This window comes from Balaenoptera ricei, chromosome 3 (assembly GCF_028023285.1).
Source record: "Balaenoptera ricei isolate mBalRic1 chromosome 3, mBalRic1.hap2, whole genome shotgun sequence".
Lineage (NCBI taxonomy): Eukaryota > Metazoa > Chordata > Mammalia > Artiodactyla > Balaenopteridae > Balaenoptera > Balaenoptera ricei.
In genome coordinates, this window is record NC_082641.1 from 174,080,049 (window position 1) to 174,094,961 (window position 14,913).

General features: G+C 40.4%; 1 protein-coding gene across 1 annotated transcript in view; it reads right to left on the minus strand.

Annotated features, from left to right (window-relative positions):
* Nucleotides 1-12,884, minus strand: part of ADGRE3 (adhesion G protein-coupled receptor E3) — a 40,343-nt gene extending 27,459 nt beyond the window's left edge. Inside the window, exons 1-4 of the mRNA XM_059919167.1 lie at nucleotides 12,806-12,884; nucleotides 11,427-11,549; nucleotides 5,473-5,628; nucleotides 1,986-2,023 (exon numbers count right to left, since the gene is read on the minus strand). Coding sequence (XP_059775150.1) covers nucleotides 1,986-2,023; nucleotides 5,473-5,628; nucleotides 11,427-11,549; nucleotides 12,806-12,884 — 396 coding nt within the window. The remainder of the gene's footprint in view (nucleotides 1-1,985; nucleotides 2,024-5,472; nucleotides 5,629-11,426; nucleotides 11,550-12,805) is intronic.
* Between the last annotated feature and the right edge of the window lie 2,029 nt (nucleotides 12,885-14,913).

Below are 14,913 nucleotides of genomic sequence, written 5' to 3' on the forward strand. Positions count from 1 at the left end.
AAGATGGAGGAGTTTAGGGAGGTCATCCAGGAGGACACGACACCTGAATTGAGTCTTTTTTAAAAAAATTAATTAATTAATTAATTTTGGGCTGCGTTGGTTCTTCATTGCTGCGTGCGGGGTTTCCCTAGTTGTGGCGAACGGGGGTTACTCTTCGTTGCAGTGTGTGTGCTTCTCACTGTGGTGGCTTCTCTTGTTGCAGAGCACGGGCTCTAGGTGCATGGGCTTCAGTAGTTGTGGTGCACGGGCTCTAGAGCACAGGCTCAGTAGATGTGGTGCACGGGCTTAGTTGCCTTGAGGCGTGTGGGATCTTAGTTCCCAGACCAGGGCTCGAACCTGTGTCCCCTGCATTGGCAGGTGGATTCTTAACCACTGCACCACCAGCGAAGTCCCCTGAATTGAGTCTTGAGTAAGGAAGAGTGGGAGGAACCAGCCAGGTGAGGAACTAGGAAAAGGAGTTTCAGGTTGAGAGAACAGCATGTACTTGGAGGCCTGGAGCTTGGGAGGGCAAGGCATGAACAGTTTCTCTGGAGTAGAGCAGGGTGAGGGTGGGGAGTAGGGCAAATAAGGGACAAGTCCATTCTGCTAGACTATAGATTCTCAGAGACATGGATCGTTCTCTTTGTTAAAATTCAGAGTCAGCTTACAGACACTAAATTACTACCTATCAGGAAGTTTTTGGTTTCTCTCTCTTAATTGTCCTACAGTATCCATTTCCCCCTCCTACTTTTAATAATTGAATGAATTCCTCAAATTTTATGTGGGCCATGCTACCCAACCACAGACCATATTGTCCCAGCCTCCCTTGTGCTAGGTTTGGCTATGATATATGCGACTTCTGGGTTGTCACCTTAAGACATGTCTCTAGGGACTTCCCTGGTGGCGCAGTGGTTAAGACTCTGCCTGCCAATGCAGGGGACATGGGTCTGAGCCCTGGTCTGGGAAGATCCCACATGCTGCGGAGCAACTAAGCCCACGTGCCACAACTACTGAGCCTGCACTCTAGAGCCTATGAGCCACAACTACTGAGCCCGTGTGCCTAGAGCCTGTGCTCTGCAGCAAGAGAAGCCACTGCAATAAGAAGCCTGCGCACCACAATCAAGAGCAGCCCCTGCTCGCCACAACTAGAGAAAGCCTGCGCACAGCAATGAAGACCCAACGCATCCAAAGAAAGAAAGAAAGAAAGAAAAAAGACATGTCTCAAGGAAGTTATCCTGACATTATTAGCATATCATATAGTGAGTAGATGAGGAGCGAGGCCCTCTCTCTACTCTCCTCTCTTCACCTTGTACTCCAGAGAACTTGCCCTGGACCCCCTCTTCCCTCTATCCACCAGTACGAATGCAGCATTGCAGCAACCCAGCTTTGGCTATGCAGTTGAGGACAAGATGCCAGGGGATGATGGAGTAACAGTATGGAAAGACCATGGGTACACTTAATGGCCTCATGGAGCAGAATCCCTTCACCAGTCTGGATTCCTTGCCTCTGGACTGATAAGTCAGAAAGTAATAAAGATCCATTTTTTTAAAGCCACTGGATATTTGGGTCTCTTTGTTACAACAGCTCAGCATATCCTAATACAGTCTTGCTTAGTCTGTCTTTCTTGGTTTGGGATAGATCTTCTCTTTAGGGGGCAGACACACACATACCTATATATACATACACACACACCCTTATATACATACACACTGTATCTATTTATCTCTATAGTGAGATATGTAGCAATAAACATAGTGATATACATGTATACATCATAGTTATATATAATACATATTAGATAACATAATAATATAATTAACACATATTATAATTAACATATATCAAAATATGTCGTCTTAATATATATCATATATTCTATATTATCATATGTATAGTATATGACATATAGCACACATATAATATATAGTATTCACCTCCATTTGCTAGCTTTGAGATTTGTAAATATTTGTTACCCGGCTAGGTTCCAGGATTCAGCTTCCACTCACCTCTTTTGTGCTATTGGTTGTCTCTGAGGGGGTGATTTCTGAAAAAGACAACAGAGGATGTTATTGTAGGAATTGAAAGTAAAAGTGTGGAGAGGTTGGCAGGTAAGGTGGGTAACTTTGCATCTAGAAGGTCTGAACTCATACACTTTATATTTCCTGACAAGGAAACAAGGTCCAAGACCTTGCAGCTCCAAGACCTTGCTCTTTTGGGGGATCAGAGTCCAAATCCCTGTTGTGGCATAGAACAATGTTTTTCAACTTAGAGTGATTTTGCCTCCAGGGGACACTGGCAATGGCTGGAGATATTTTTGGTGGTCACCCATGACTTGGGGTGGGGAATGCTACTGGCATCTAGTGGGTCGAGGCTTGGGATGCTGCTCAACGCCCTACAATGCACAGAATGGTTTCTGACCGCAAAGAATTATGGGGCCCCAAATGTCAATACTGCTGTGGTAGAGATACCTTGGCATAGAGGAAGTGGAAAATTGTAAGCTCCAAATTCTTTCATTCAGACCTGGCTGAACATTATAACTGAAATGGCTGAGGAAACAGAAAATTAGGTGCTTCAGGTTTTAAAATTCATCCTGGCTGGGAATTATAACTGAGACTAGAATGTCAGTTTATGATCTTCATCTGTTAATGGGACCTTTGTATATTGCTTCTTGTATTGTACGTTGTGAGGATAATCATCTCTATTTTAGAAAGACGAGGAAAGTCTAGCAAATGTTTACATATCCGTTACCATCATACTGAGGTTAAATTTATACTTATTCTGTGTCTTGGTTTTCAGCTGAGTCTATTTGCTAAAAAGAGCAAAGAGTTTTCCTGTACATTGAAGGCTTTGTCTTAAGAGTTCAAGAACTTTTACTTACAGCCTGAGTCTGAAAATGTTTGTTATTGGAAACCACATTCATTGTAGAAAAACATGCTTTTGGCAGAAAGTGGCATACTTTTTTTGTGAGGGCTTTCTTGGACCTACCAACCTTGGCGATAACGAACCCTAGATGGACTCAATCCATATAAAAGAGCTCTTAAAATTAGAAAATGTCTTAAAATTAGGAAAATAACTAAGGCATTTCTCTTTCTTGTAAGATCAGGTGAGTTTAACAGATTAACATCATAACCCAGGCAAAATCTCAGCCTGTTTATACGTTGTCAACAGAGGTGCCTGCTGCCTAGTAAAACACTAATTCACTTTGGGTTCAATCATATTCTTTCATTCATTTACTCATTAATTCATTTAACAACTATTTATTGATTGTCTAAGTTAGTGGTGGACTTAACGGCACAGCAACCCCTTCCTACACGCCCCGTGCTCATTTCTGTCACCTTCCCCACCTGGACCTCAGTCTCACATTTGGAGCACATGCAGCTCCAAGACCCTGGTGTGGGCTCCAGCTTGAGACTTGGGGAAATAGGGTAACCTGGGCTTGAATCTTGCAGGAGCACCTCCCATTGGTGGACAACATACTCCTTTTTTTTTTTTTTTTTAGAGAGAAAGTCTATTTATTTATTTATTTATTTATTTATTTATGGCTGTGTTGGGTCTTCGTTTCTGTGCGAGGGCTTTCTCTAGTTGTGGCAAGTGGGGGCCACTCTTCATCGCGGTGTGCGGGCCTCTCACTATCGCGGCCTCTGTTGCTGCAGAGCACAGGCTCCAGACGTGCAGGCTCAGTAATTGTGGCTCACGGGCCTAGTTGCTCCGTGGCATGTGGGATCTTCCCAGACCAGGGCTCGAACCTGTGTCCCCTGCATTGGTAGGCAGATTCTCAACCACTGCACCACCAGGGAAGCCCCATACTCTTGATATTAAAGAGCAACCTGAACTTTCCCAGACCTTTCTATCTGGAGCAGGAGTGTTAACCTAGTTTGGTTTTCCTGAGAATCAGATGAAAAGCTAGCAATATTAGCAAATACTTATAGGTACTGCACTAAATGCTTTAAATGGTACTATCTCATTTAATCCTTGCAATAGCCCTCTGAGGGCTGTATATCTTCTAAATTTCCAGCTCTCATCAGATGGACCCAGCTTTTGGGTCCTGGTAATACCACTTCCTCTTCTGTCCCCCTAGGTGTAGGATGGCTACAGATTTCTGCTATTGCTAATCCCTGGGTTGCTTCACTGTCCTTTTGACTTCTCAGCTCTTCCTTCACCAGCACCAATTCTCTATATGAAATTACTTATGTTTAAAAGACCTGGTGTGTTTCTGTTTTCCAGGCTTGATCTTGACTGATAAAGAGGAATAACTGATTATTACTATTATTATTATTATTGCACCAAAAAAGCATGCTTTGTCCCTTTTATGGCTTCCCTGAGACCCATGTTGCAGTGTAGCAAGTGGCTGAGTGTGGACTCTCAGTATAGGCTGACCTAAGTTAAAAATCATCTTATTAGTTGGCAGACCTTGAACAAGTTACTTAACTTTTGGGTGCTTCAGTTTCTTTATCTGTAATAACAGTGCTTACCTCATGTAATAAATGAAATAATGAATGTAAAGCACTTAGTGTTGTACTTGGCACATAGTACAAATGAAATAAATATTATCTATCAGTATTATTGTTTCTCCACAAATCAGTTTCCTAGAATTTAGCTTTAAAGACTCTCTCTCTTATGATTTCAACTGTAGTCAATACCTCATGGATAGTCTGCCAAGTCCCATGTTTCTTATGTATAGATCTTCTCCATCTATATGATTTCTATGACAGTGATCATGTTTATCCAAGGTCACAGATCTGAGGGTGGGCATATGACTCAAATTGGGCCACTTTGTACATTTCCAAGTAATATGCAATTATGTCCAAGAGAGAATCAATTGATCCTTCTTTGGGTGGTTGGATCATTAACAATGGTAAGATTTGGAGCTGTTGGTGGCCGTATTTCCTGTCCTGTGGACTAGGAGTCAGAAAAGGCAGTTTGCAATGAAAGAGAAGAAAGGAGCAGGCCCAGAGTATGAGAGACTGGGGTGCCCTGAGAGTGTTTGGTCCCCAGCTTCAGTTCATTCCAGAATCCCAGCTGTATTCTTGCCCTTGAGTTCCAAGACGTTTCCACGCATCTTTATCATAAACTCATCTTTTCTGCTTAAATTAGCCTGAGTGGGTTTCTTTACTTTGCAATTCAAAGAATCTTGTCTCAGTCACAACCCTGTCACCTCCATCTCCAACTTGCCTTCTTCTTCTCCTTTTTTTGTTTTTGCCGCACTGCACTGCACTGCTTGTGGGATTTAGTTCCCCGACCAGGGATTGAACCCGGGGACATGGTAGTGAAAGTGCCCAGTCCTAACCATTGGACCACCAGGGAACACCCTCACTTGGCTTCTTAACCCCATTATTTCTCTAAACTTCCTTCTTTCCTTTCCCCTTCCTCTTTCCATTACCTGTTTCCCTCCAGAAAATAGACATGTCCTGGCCCCACCACAAGTATATATTTTCTGGTGTTAGACTCAATTAAAAATTAGAAAAGGAGACAAGAAGACAAGAATTTTCTTACTCTGACAAGTGTTCTCGCTGGAATTACTGAATTGTGCTTTCCCAGAGAGGAGTTTATATCCAGCGTTACAGTGACAGTAGAAACTTCCTTTCGTATTCTGACATTTAGCATTCACACCACAATATATACTAATGCGTGGTTTACATTCATCAATATCTGGAACACAAAGGAGAAATTTGGTCATTCATTTGACAAAGATTTATTGAACATCTAAATATGTGCCAGAAGCTATATCCTTTCCACCAGGGTCTATCCTGGCTTTCCAAAACAACTCAGTTAAGGTAATAGTTGTCTTTGTTCTTTCCTTTCTTCGTTGATTTTGGTTGGGTTCTCCAAGAAGCAGACATTGAGACAAGGATTCAAGTTCAAGTACCTTATTTGGGAGATGGTCCCAGAAAACACTGCAACGGAAATGGTGAAATGAAACAGGGAAGGGAAGGCAGAAAATAAAGGGGGTATTATCCAGGAAATTTCTACTGTGGGCGACTGAGGCTCAATTCCTCTGGGAACCTCTGAGAGGCAGTGTAGAGCATGCACTTCAGGTAAGCCTACCTGAGGGGTGAGGGAGCTGGGGTATTTATCCACAAAATCTTATCATTTATTGGTGGAGGAATGTTCCCAGGGGATGTAAACTCTCCAGTACTTCCATTTGTCCTGAGCGTGGACTGAGTGGTCTTCAGTGGCCAGAGAAAGCCTCAGACTTGGTGTACGAAGGAATGAAAAATGCCAAGGGCATATAGATGGGATACTGACCACGTTTGTATCTCTCCCCTACCCCCAGTTCATATGTTGAAGCCCTAACTCCTAGTGTGGCTGTTTTTGGAGATGGGGCCTCTTAGGAGGTAATTGACATTAAATGAGATCATAAGAATGGGGCCCTGATCTGATAGGATTAGCATCCTTATAAGAAGAGACACAGGAGTGCTACTCCAAACCATTGCTTCTGCCCTTATGCCCAGTGAGGAAAGACCATGTGAAGGTACAGTGAGAAGGCAGGTCTCACTAGAAATAGAATCTGCCAGAACTTTGATCATGGACTACTTCCAGCCTCCAAAACTGTTATAAAGTAAATTTCTGTGGTTTAAGCCACCAGCCGGTGGTATTTTGTTATAGGAACCTGAGCAGATTAATACATCTGCTAAACTAACTAATTGAGTTAGAATGTTTTTGTTAAATCAATATGTCTCCAGTCCTCAGGGTCACTGTAGCCCCTTTACAACGATGTCAAGTGGGAAGTAAAAATGTGTGATTTCCCTGTCTGTTACAGGAAACACGGAATTTGGGATTTTCAGAGTGTGACATAGTGTGGCTGATGCTGTTGCTTACTCAACAGCTATTCCTTGTTTGGGAGGCCAAGCATGGCAATCTTGTTCCCGTTTCTCAGGTGCTCTCTTTCTCAACCTCCCTTTCAGATAGGGTTGTCCTGTGACATACCCTTAACCAATGAAAAGTAAAGATGGTCTCCTGAGAAAAACTTTACAAAATGTGAGATAGAAAGTAGTTACAATTCACTACAAAGGAATGAGACTCAGTCTGGTATTGGAATTCCCAACTGCAAACCTGTAAACTTGAAGACAGTTTCTGTGATTACTGGGATATGTATCGATGGATTACTGGGGTAAGAGGATGGAGTTTAAAAATTCTCTACACAGGCAAGATAGAATTTACTTGTTGGAGTAAAAGAAAGGTGAGGTTATACAATAATTGACAGAGATATTACCCATGTACCCAATTTGAAGAAAACATGTGAAGAAATGCTCCAAGCAAACAAGTTAACAAGTATTAAATTAGCAAGTACAGAAACCTCAACTTGGAGGAAGATGAAGGGAAGAGGAAGCAGGGTTTTACAATGAACGTTGAAATAAAATTAACATTCATGGGGGGGGGGATTGGAAGGAAGAGGAGGAAAGGAGAGGAGTAAAATAAGAGTATTTTAAGGATGTCGTCTCTTTACTGGGAGAGGGGAAGTAAGGGTAAAATTAAGCATCTTGATAGGGAAAACAATGCAACCTGGTGGGAAAAATAATTGATGAGTGTTTCAAATATTAGGAGAGAAATATGTGTTTGATTATGAAATTAAGAAAAGAGAAAGTAACCATTAATAGTATGAAAAAGTATAGTAGAAATTCTAAATAAATAAAGGGAAAAATGGAACTAATAGCAACTTGATAAAACAAACACAAATAAGAAAAAGGCTAGTGGGAAGCAGCCGCACAGGGAGATCAACTCGGTGCTTTGTGACCACCTAGAGGGGTGGGATAGGGAGGGTGGGAGGGAGGGAGATGCAAGAGGGAAGAGATATGGGGATGTATGTATATGTATAGCTGATTCACTTTTTTATAAAGCAGAAACTAACACACAATTGTAAAGCAATTATACTCCAATAAAGATGTTAAAAAAATCCTATGCAAAAAAAAAAAAGAAAAAGGCAAATGAGGAAATCATAATAATATAAAATTAATAATAAATGTAAAGTAAGACCGTGGGAGTAACTGTGTCAGCCATTACACTAAATATAAATGGACTAATATACACTAAGTATAAATGGAAATCTTCTATTAAAATAGAGACTAGGAAAAAAAGAGAAAAAAATAGAGACTAGAATATTGAGTGCGGCTGTTTCAAAACGTGGCTTCCAAATTATTTGACACTCTTTCCATTGAGATGTGGGCACATTGTCTTATCCTTTTGTGTCCAAGTGTGCTCAGGGCTACTTTAGTCAACAGACTATTGCAGAAGTGTTACAATAGGACTTTGAGACAAGGTCATAAAAAAACGTGAAATTCCGCCTGAGTCTCTTGGAAGCCTCACTCTCTGGAATCTCCATGCTCAGACATTACCTCTCAGAATTCAACCATCAACTGTGAGAAGCTGAAGCTACATGGAGGGATCTAGCATAGGGGCTCCAGTTGACAATCCTAGATGATTTCAGTCTTTGAGTTATCCCATCCCAGGCACAGACATGTGAGGAGAGGTGCTTTCAGATAATTCTAACCCTCAACTGTTTGAGTCACCACCAGCCAGTTGAGCCTTTTATCTGAGGCCTAAGATATCATGGGGCAGAGAAGAGCCATCACTGTTTTGCTTGTCTGAATTCCTGACTCATATGAGCATAATAAAATGGTTGTTTTATGCCAATGAGTTTGGGTTTTATTATGCAGCAGTAGATAAGTGGAACAATGGGCTAAAAAATGACACCCAACTATATACTGTTTTCAGGAGATTGATAATATTGGAAATAAAGAGGTGCACAAAGAGATACTAGGAGAATTCAAACAGAAATAAAACAATGTATAATATTAATATCAGACTCAGTGGAATTTAAGGTTCAAAGTTCTAAACAAGGTAAAGAGGGAAACTATGTATTGATACTTAACATATTTTATGAAGAAAATTATATTCCATTCACAAATATGTATGCACCAAACAACATAGATAAATACAGAAAGCACAAACAAGTAGAAATGTAAGAAGCAAGAACAAATCAAAATACAATTATACTGGGATATTCAATTCACTTCTCTCGGAACTAGTAGATAAAAAATAAATAAGAGTAGAGAAGAACTGGATATCACAATCAATAAGCACATACAAACAGAGGAAAGATCTAGTGGATAAAAAGTAAAGATATGGGGAAATTAATGAGTAAATAAAATCAATAAATACACATATACAGAAAGTCAGAGAGACAGACAAAGTCACTCGCATGTGCACACACACACACACACACACACACACACACACAGAGAAATAGAAATTGAAAGAGATAGAAGCCTATGCAGAGAGAGAGAATTTTATATTCCTTGAAAATAAAATATATATTTTCTTTCATAAAATCAATCATATGCTTCCACAAAGATATCTCTAATAAAAACTTAAAAAGTAGAGATTTTCAGCCATTAGTTTAAAAATCCTAATAAATTTTTTAAAAGTAGAAATGATTCTTTAATTATCTAATAAAATTAGGAATATATAATGCAAAAATGTACAAAAAATCTTAACTTTTTGGAAATGAGGAAGCACCCTCCCACATAATTCTTGGAGTAGAAAAACATCAAAAGGAAATTACAAACCATCCACAGATCAATAAGAAGAATACTTCATCCTGTAGAATATATCTAAGCCTGTTCTCAGAGGAAAATGTATAACCTTATATGTCTTTATTTTTAAGAAAGAAAGGTGAAAAAATAAAGTATCTAAGTATTCATTTTAAGAACCCAGAAAAAAGAAATTAAGAAGAGATTAAATCTGAAATCAATAAAATACAAAACAAAAAACATAGTAGAAAGGATAAAAAATTCAAAAGACCAATAAGACAGATAAACCCACACAAGTTTGATGAAAAAACCTGATGGAAAATAGCAAGAAGGGGAACATACCACAGTTTCAAGGAGGTGATTAAAATAACCATAAGAGAATGCTGTATGCAACTTTATGGTCACAGATTTAAAAATTAGGGAAAATAAGTGATTTCTTATAAATAATAAAAATTATTCCAAGAAGAAATAGAAAATTAGAATAAGCCCATTGAATCAGTAGGAACTGGAAAGATGATTCATGATCTACCATTAGAAAAAGCACAAGGCGAGCATTTCAAGTGAGGAACAAGCTATGATGCAATATTTGCAAAGAAGGAGATGTCTGGGATCTGGCCATATGATTTTTATAGCCTTCGTTCATATGAGGGTTTAAAAAGAGTTGGTAAGTAAGAGAGAAAGGATTTATCTGGAGAGAACTGATGCTGTCCTGTGAGCCCTTCTACTTCCACCCAAGAGGAGAAGTGTGTGTGAGTGCTTTTCTCTTCATCTTAATCCAAGAGAGGGATTTTAAGGAATTCATTCAGCTAATTACACTGTCTTTGCATTTTATGGGGACCCAGTTGATTGGTGCCTGTTTCCTCCTGAAAAATCTAAATAGTGAGCGAGCCACTTGGGCAGAAAAGAAAGATCTGCTGCACCTGCTTATCTCAAGTTTCTTGGGCAAAGGGTGAATGAATATTTCCCAAGAGCTAGATGTAAGTCATGTGTGAGAAGTTTTGGGTGTGGGGTTGCTTAGTTTCTTTCAGAGAGGGCCACATGGAGTGGCAAACGGACTTTATCAGGAAGAAGCTGAAGAAGACACAGGATTCCTCCAGGATGAGTAAGGTGTAGGGAGGAATTTGCTGTTATCAGGGGAATTTCAGGGGAGTGATTGGGGAATTGTCCTCAAATAACCCACAAAAGCTGTCACGATTGAAAGTGCTGTATCTCAGGAACATAGAGACTAAATAGCAACAATAGTATCATCAAGGAAAAACTTCCCTGCTCCCCTTTCCTCATCTCCCTGCCAGGTTACAACTCTTGCAAGATTGGGTGAAGGAAAGTAGAATGTTACGTGGGGAAAGAGGAGAGAAGCCAATTATACACCTTACTCCCAACTGTAGGCTTCCAACCAGGAGGGAGGTTGAAAAGTAGGAAAGGAGAAAAACCTAATATTTACTCAACTCTAGAGTGTTTATTCTTCCATAGAATTGGACATTTAAATTATTGAGTTGAGGCAGCATCTTGCGTCTTAGGTGACCACAGGACTTTATATTAAAAAAAGTTTCTGCCCAAGCTTTTATTCTTTCTTTGCCATGACTTCAGTACATAATCTCTCTCCTTAAAAAATTGTACAAAAAATTGCACAATGCTTTATGATTCATGAAGTACGGTTACATTTATTATTACCTTATTCAAACCCCTTACTTCTATCATGAGGTCAGCATTATTACCCCTACATTATGGAGGAGAAAATTGAGACCTAACTAGGTTCTGGAAGAGCCCACTTTTCTGACTTCATGGAAGAATTTCTTTCTTGGTGAAGGTTGAGTTGGCAGAGTTTTCAGTATTGCATATTATTGTTACCTCCTCAAAGCCCTTATCCTGCCTTCTTTCCACATCTACCTCTAGGTGATTTGAAAATTACCCCTTTACCTTCACATATCTCCAAGGGGTATGTGAAGTATTGCTGCCTGGATTCAGAAATGTATCCACGGTGGCAGCTACAGTGAGTGGCATTGACACAGGAAGCATCTTGGGGGCACTGACGACAGGTCCCTGCAAGGAGAAGAGAAGCAGGTCAGATGTCACCAGAGTCAAAATCTCTCCTGTTATCATTTGGTTTGGCTCTGAGCAAGGGCCTCTCAAGGCTGAGGAAGCTGCACCTTTTTCCTTTTGTGAGACGTCAGTACATTAAAAAGTTAAAGATACCAAACCCAAGCTACAGAAAAAAGTATGATCCTTATGCATGATAAAGAACTGAGGTTGGCATTAAACAAGTTAATTTTAACACAAATATTTCAATGCAATATAACTGTGCTATTCGGAAGATCATTGCAGAATATATAAAAGGGGAACGAGTTGGTTAAGACCTGGGACACTGTGTTTGATTCTGACTCCACCACTTACTACCCGTGTGTCTTTGCACAAGTGTCCTAACCTCTCTGTGCCTCAACTTCCTCATCTGTAAAATGGGTTAATGTGAGGAGTAAGTGAATTAATACATATAAAGTTCTTCAGGCAGTGCCTGGAACATATTAAATGTCAGCTATGATTACAAAAATTTGAATTCGTAGGGTACCACAGAAGGTATATTGTGATAAGGGTACATGTTGTCTTTGTAACACTATGTAAAATTTCATGTAGATGGAGATCACTAAGGATCTTAATCTGAGGCCCCTTGAAAATGAATAGAAATAACGGGGACTGAGGAAATATCTCAAGCTTAAGTCTAGTGGAGAAATCTGGGAGCTGTCCAGGGTTCACACAGAGTGGAGGCAGGGAACATGATGGGGGGAAAATATGCAGAGCCTGGCAACTCAGAATGCATCCCTAGCTTTTAGCTAGAAATGTAGAATCTCAGGCTCCACCCTAGGCTTGCTGATTCAGAATCTAGTGAGATCGCCAAGGGATTAAAGTTAACCTGAAATGAACTTGCTCATTTTTTGTTGACTTGCTTGTGACTGGAATGAAATGATTATCATCATGCTCTGTCTCTCCCCACCAGAATGTTTACTTCATGAGACTTGGTGTGTTTTATTCACTGTTCTACCTCTATCTTGTTCATGCTGTGGTTACTAAAAACAAATAAATAGACAACAGTAAAATAAAAAAAAAAGAAAACTTAAAATATACCCAAATTTGATGAAATGATGACTTAAAAAGAATTACAGGAGTAAACCTGCCCCATTTCTGTTCCCAGAAGTAGCCCCCTTCCTCTGTCTTGTTGGAGGATGTGAGTGGTCCCAGGTGCATTATTGGTCTACACCCTCCCTGATCTCTGGCTATGAAAAAGTCAGGCTTTAAGCACTCACCTTTGGTTTTCTGAGCCATGACTCCTGACAAGCTTAGCAGAAAGCAGAGTCCTGGAACAGGGAAGCAGAAGGGAGACATGAAATGATTGAGGAAAGATTCTAGGATATTCTCCAAGGGCCGGGTATCAGTTATCTATTGCTAAATAACAACTATCACAAAATGTAGACATTCATTTTATTACCTCTTGTGGTTTCTATCATTTGGGAATCTGGGAAAGGCTCAGCTGAATAGTTCTGACTTGGAGCTTCTTATACAGTTGTTGTTAGACAGTGATGGGGCTGGAGCATCTGGGAACTGGCTGGACATGGCTTCATGTAGTCTCAGGGCCTAGGGCAGTTTGGGCTTCCTCCCATCATGTCAGCCTTGGTCAGGCAGCTTCCATGACACTTCAGAGCTCTAAGCATGAGTGTTCTGGCCAACCAGGCTATATCTCCTCTCCAGATCCAGTCCAGGAGGTCATGCAGCTCCATTCCACCGTATTCTCTTGGTTACAAGCAAGTCACATGTCCACCCAGATTCAAGTGGACCAGAACCAGAGTCTTCCTCTTGATGGAGGATAGGCAAAATTCCAGAAACAGTCTTGGAGGGGAAGTATTGTTTCTGCCTTTTTGAAAAATGAAGACTGCCTCTATGTGAAGGCTACTTCTACTGTGGCTGCTAAAGTGCTATTTTTTTCTTCCCCAAACCTTTCTAACATCTGGTGGTATCATCAGCCATGTTCCTGCTTCTGCAAAGACCTGAAGGTGCTGGATAGATGGGTGGCTTTTCTCTTCCTTTCTTAATAAATCTTACACCACTCTGATTGTTAGTTCTCTCCTTACCTTCTTTTCATTCTCTTATAACATACTAATGTCTAGAATAGTTTGCCACTTGCAAATACAATATACAAAATATTTAACAACTGGTATGTTCAGGAACCAGCCAATCAGAATGGACATTGGAGACCCTCTCTGAGGCAGCAGGTGTTAATCTTTCAGCCGCTGAATTGTGAGGCAGTCGATGGGGTCCCAGGGAAGGGTCTGGGCTGGCAGTAGTGTCCTGGGAGCTGATTCTGGGAAACAATTATTTACACATGGTGTGGAAACATTTCAATATGAACAACCGATGTGGCTCTTCTAGTGTGCACAGGTCCAGTGACTAGTAATCTTATTTGCAACATTTGTTACCCCCTACGAAAGTGGGTCCTGCAGATGAATGGATAAAAAATGTGGTATATATATATACACAATGGAATGTTATTCAACCTTAAAAAATAAGGCAGTCTTGCCATTTACAGCAACATAGATGAATCTAGAGGACATTATGCTAAGTGAAATTAAACCAGACACAGAAGGACAAATACTGTATGATTTCTCTTGCATGAAAAGTAGTCAAACTCACAGAAGAAGAGACTAGAATGGTGGTACCAGGGCATTCTTTTCCAATGGGTATACAGTTTTTGCTATACAAGATTAATACGTCCTAGAGATCTGCTGTAAAACATAGCAAATACGTTTAACAACTTGGTGTTGTATACTTCAAAATACGTTAAAAGGATAGATCTCATGTTAATCATTTTACAAAAAAAGAAAGAAGAAAAAGAGAAACATTTCCACAAATAATGAACACTTTGGAAGTGATAAATATGCTTAATATCTTGATTGTGGGGATGATATCATGGGTGTATGGTGTATGCTTATGTCCAAACTCATCAAGATGTATGCATTAAATGTGTGCAATTTTTTGGTATATCAATTACACCTCAATAAAGCCAAAATAAAAAAAGAAAGTGGGTCCTGGTCATGGAAGGTCTCTGTTTACCAAGTTGGATGACAGGTTGGGGGAGGGTGGACTAGTTTGGTGGAGCTGGTAAACTTTGATTCCTGTGGGTAAAGGACTGGGATTGGAGGGCTCGAGGCTGAGAGTCTGGTGAAGTGTGTGGGGGGGGGGATGTCTTGGCTTCCTTGGGGAGGTTCAGAAGATGTGGTGGCTGGTGTCTGTGAAGCAAGACTTGGAGGAGATGGGAATTTTTGGATTAAAATGCGGCACGCCCTGTGATGCAAACACCCCTCCATCCTGCCTATGAACACACCAGTGAAATTTCTCTTGAAGAGAGAGACTCCGGTCT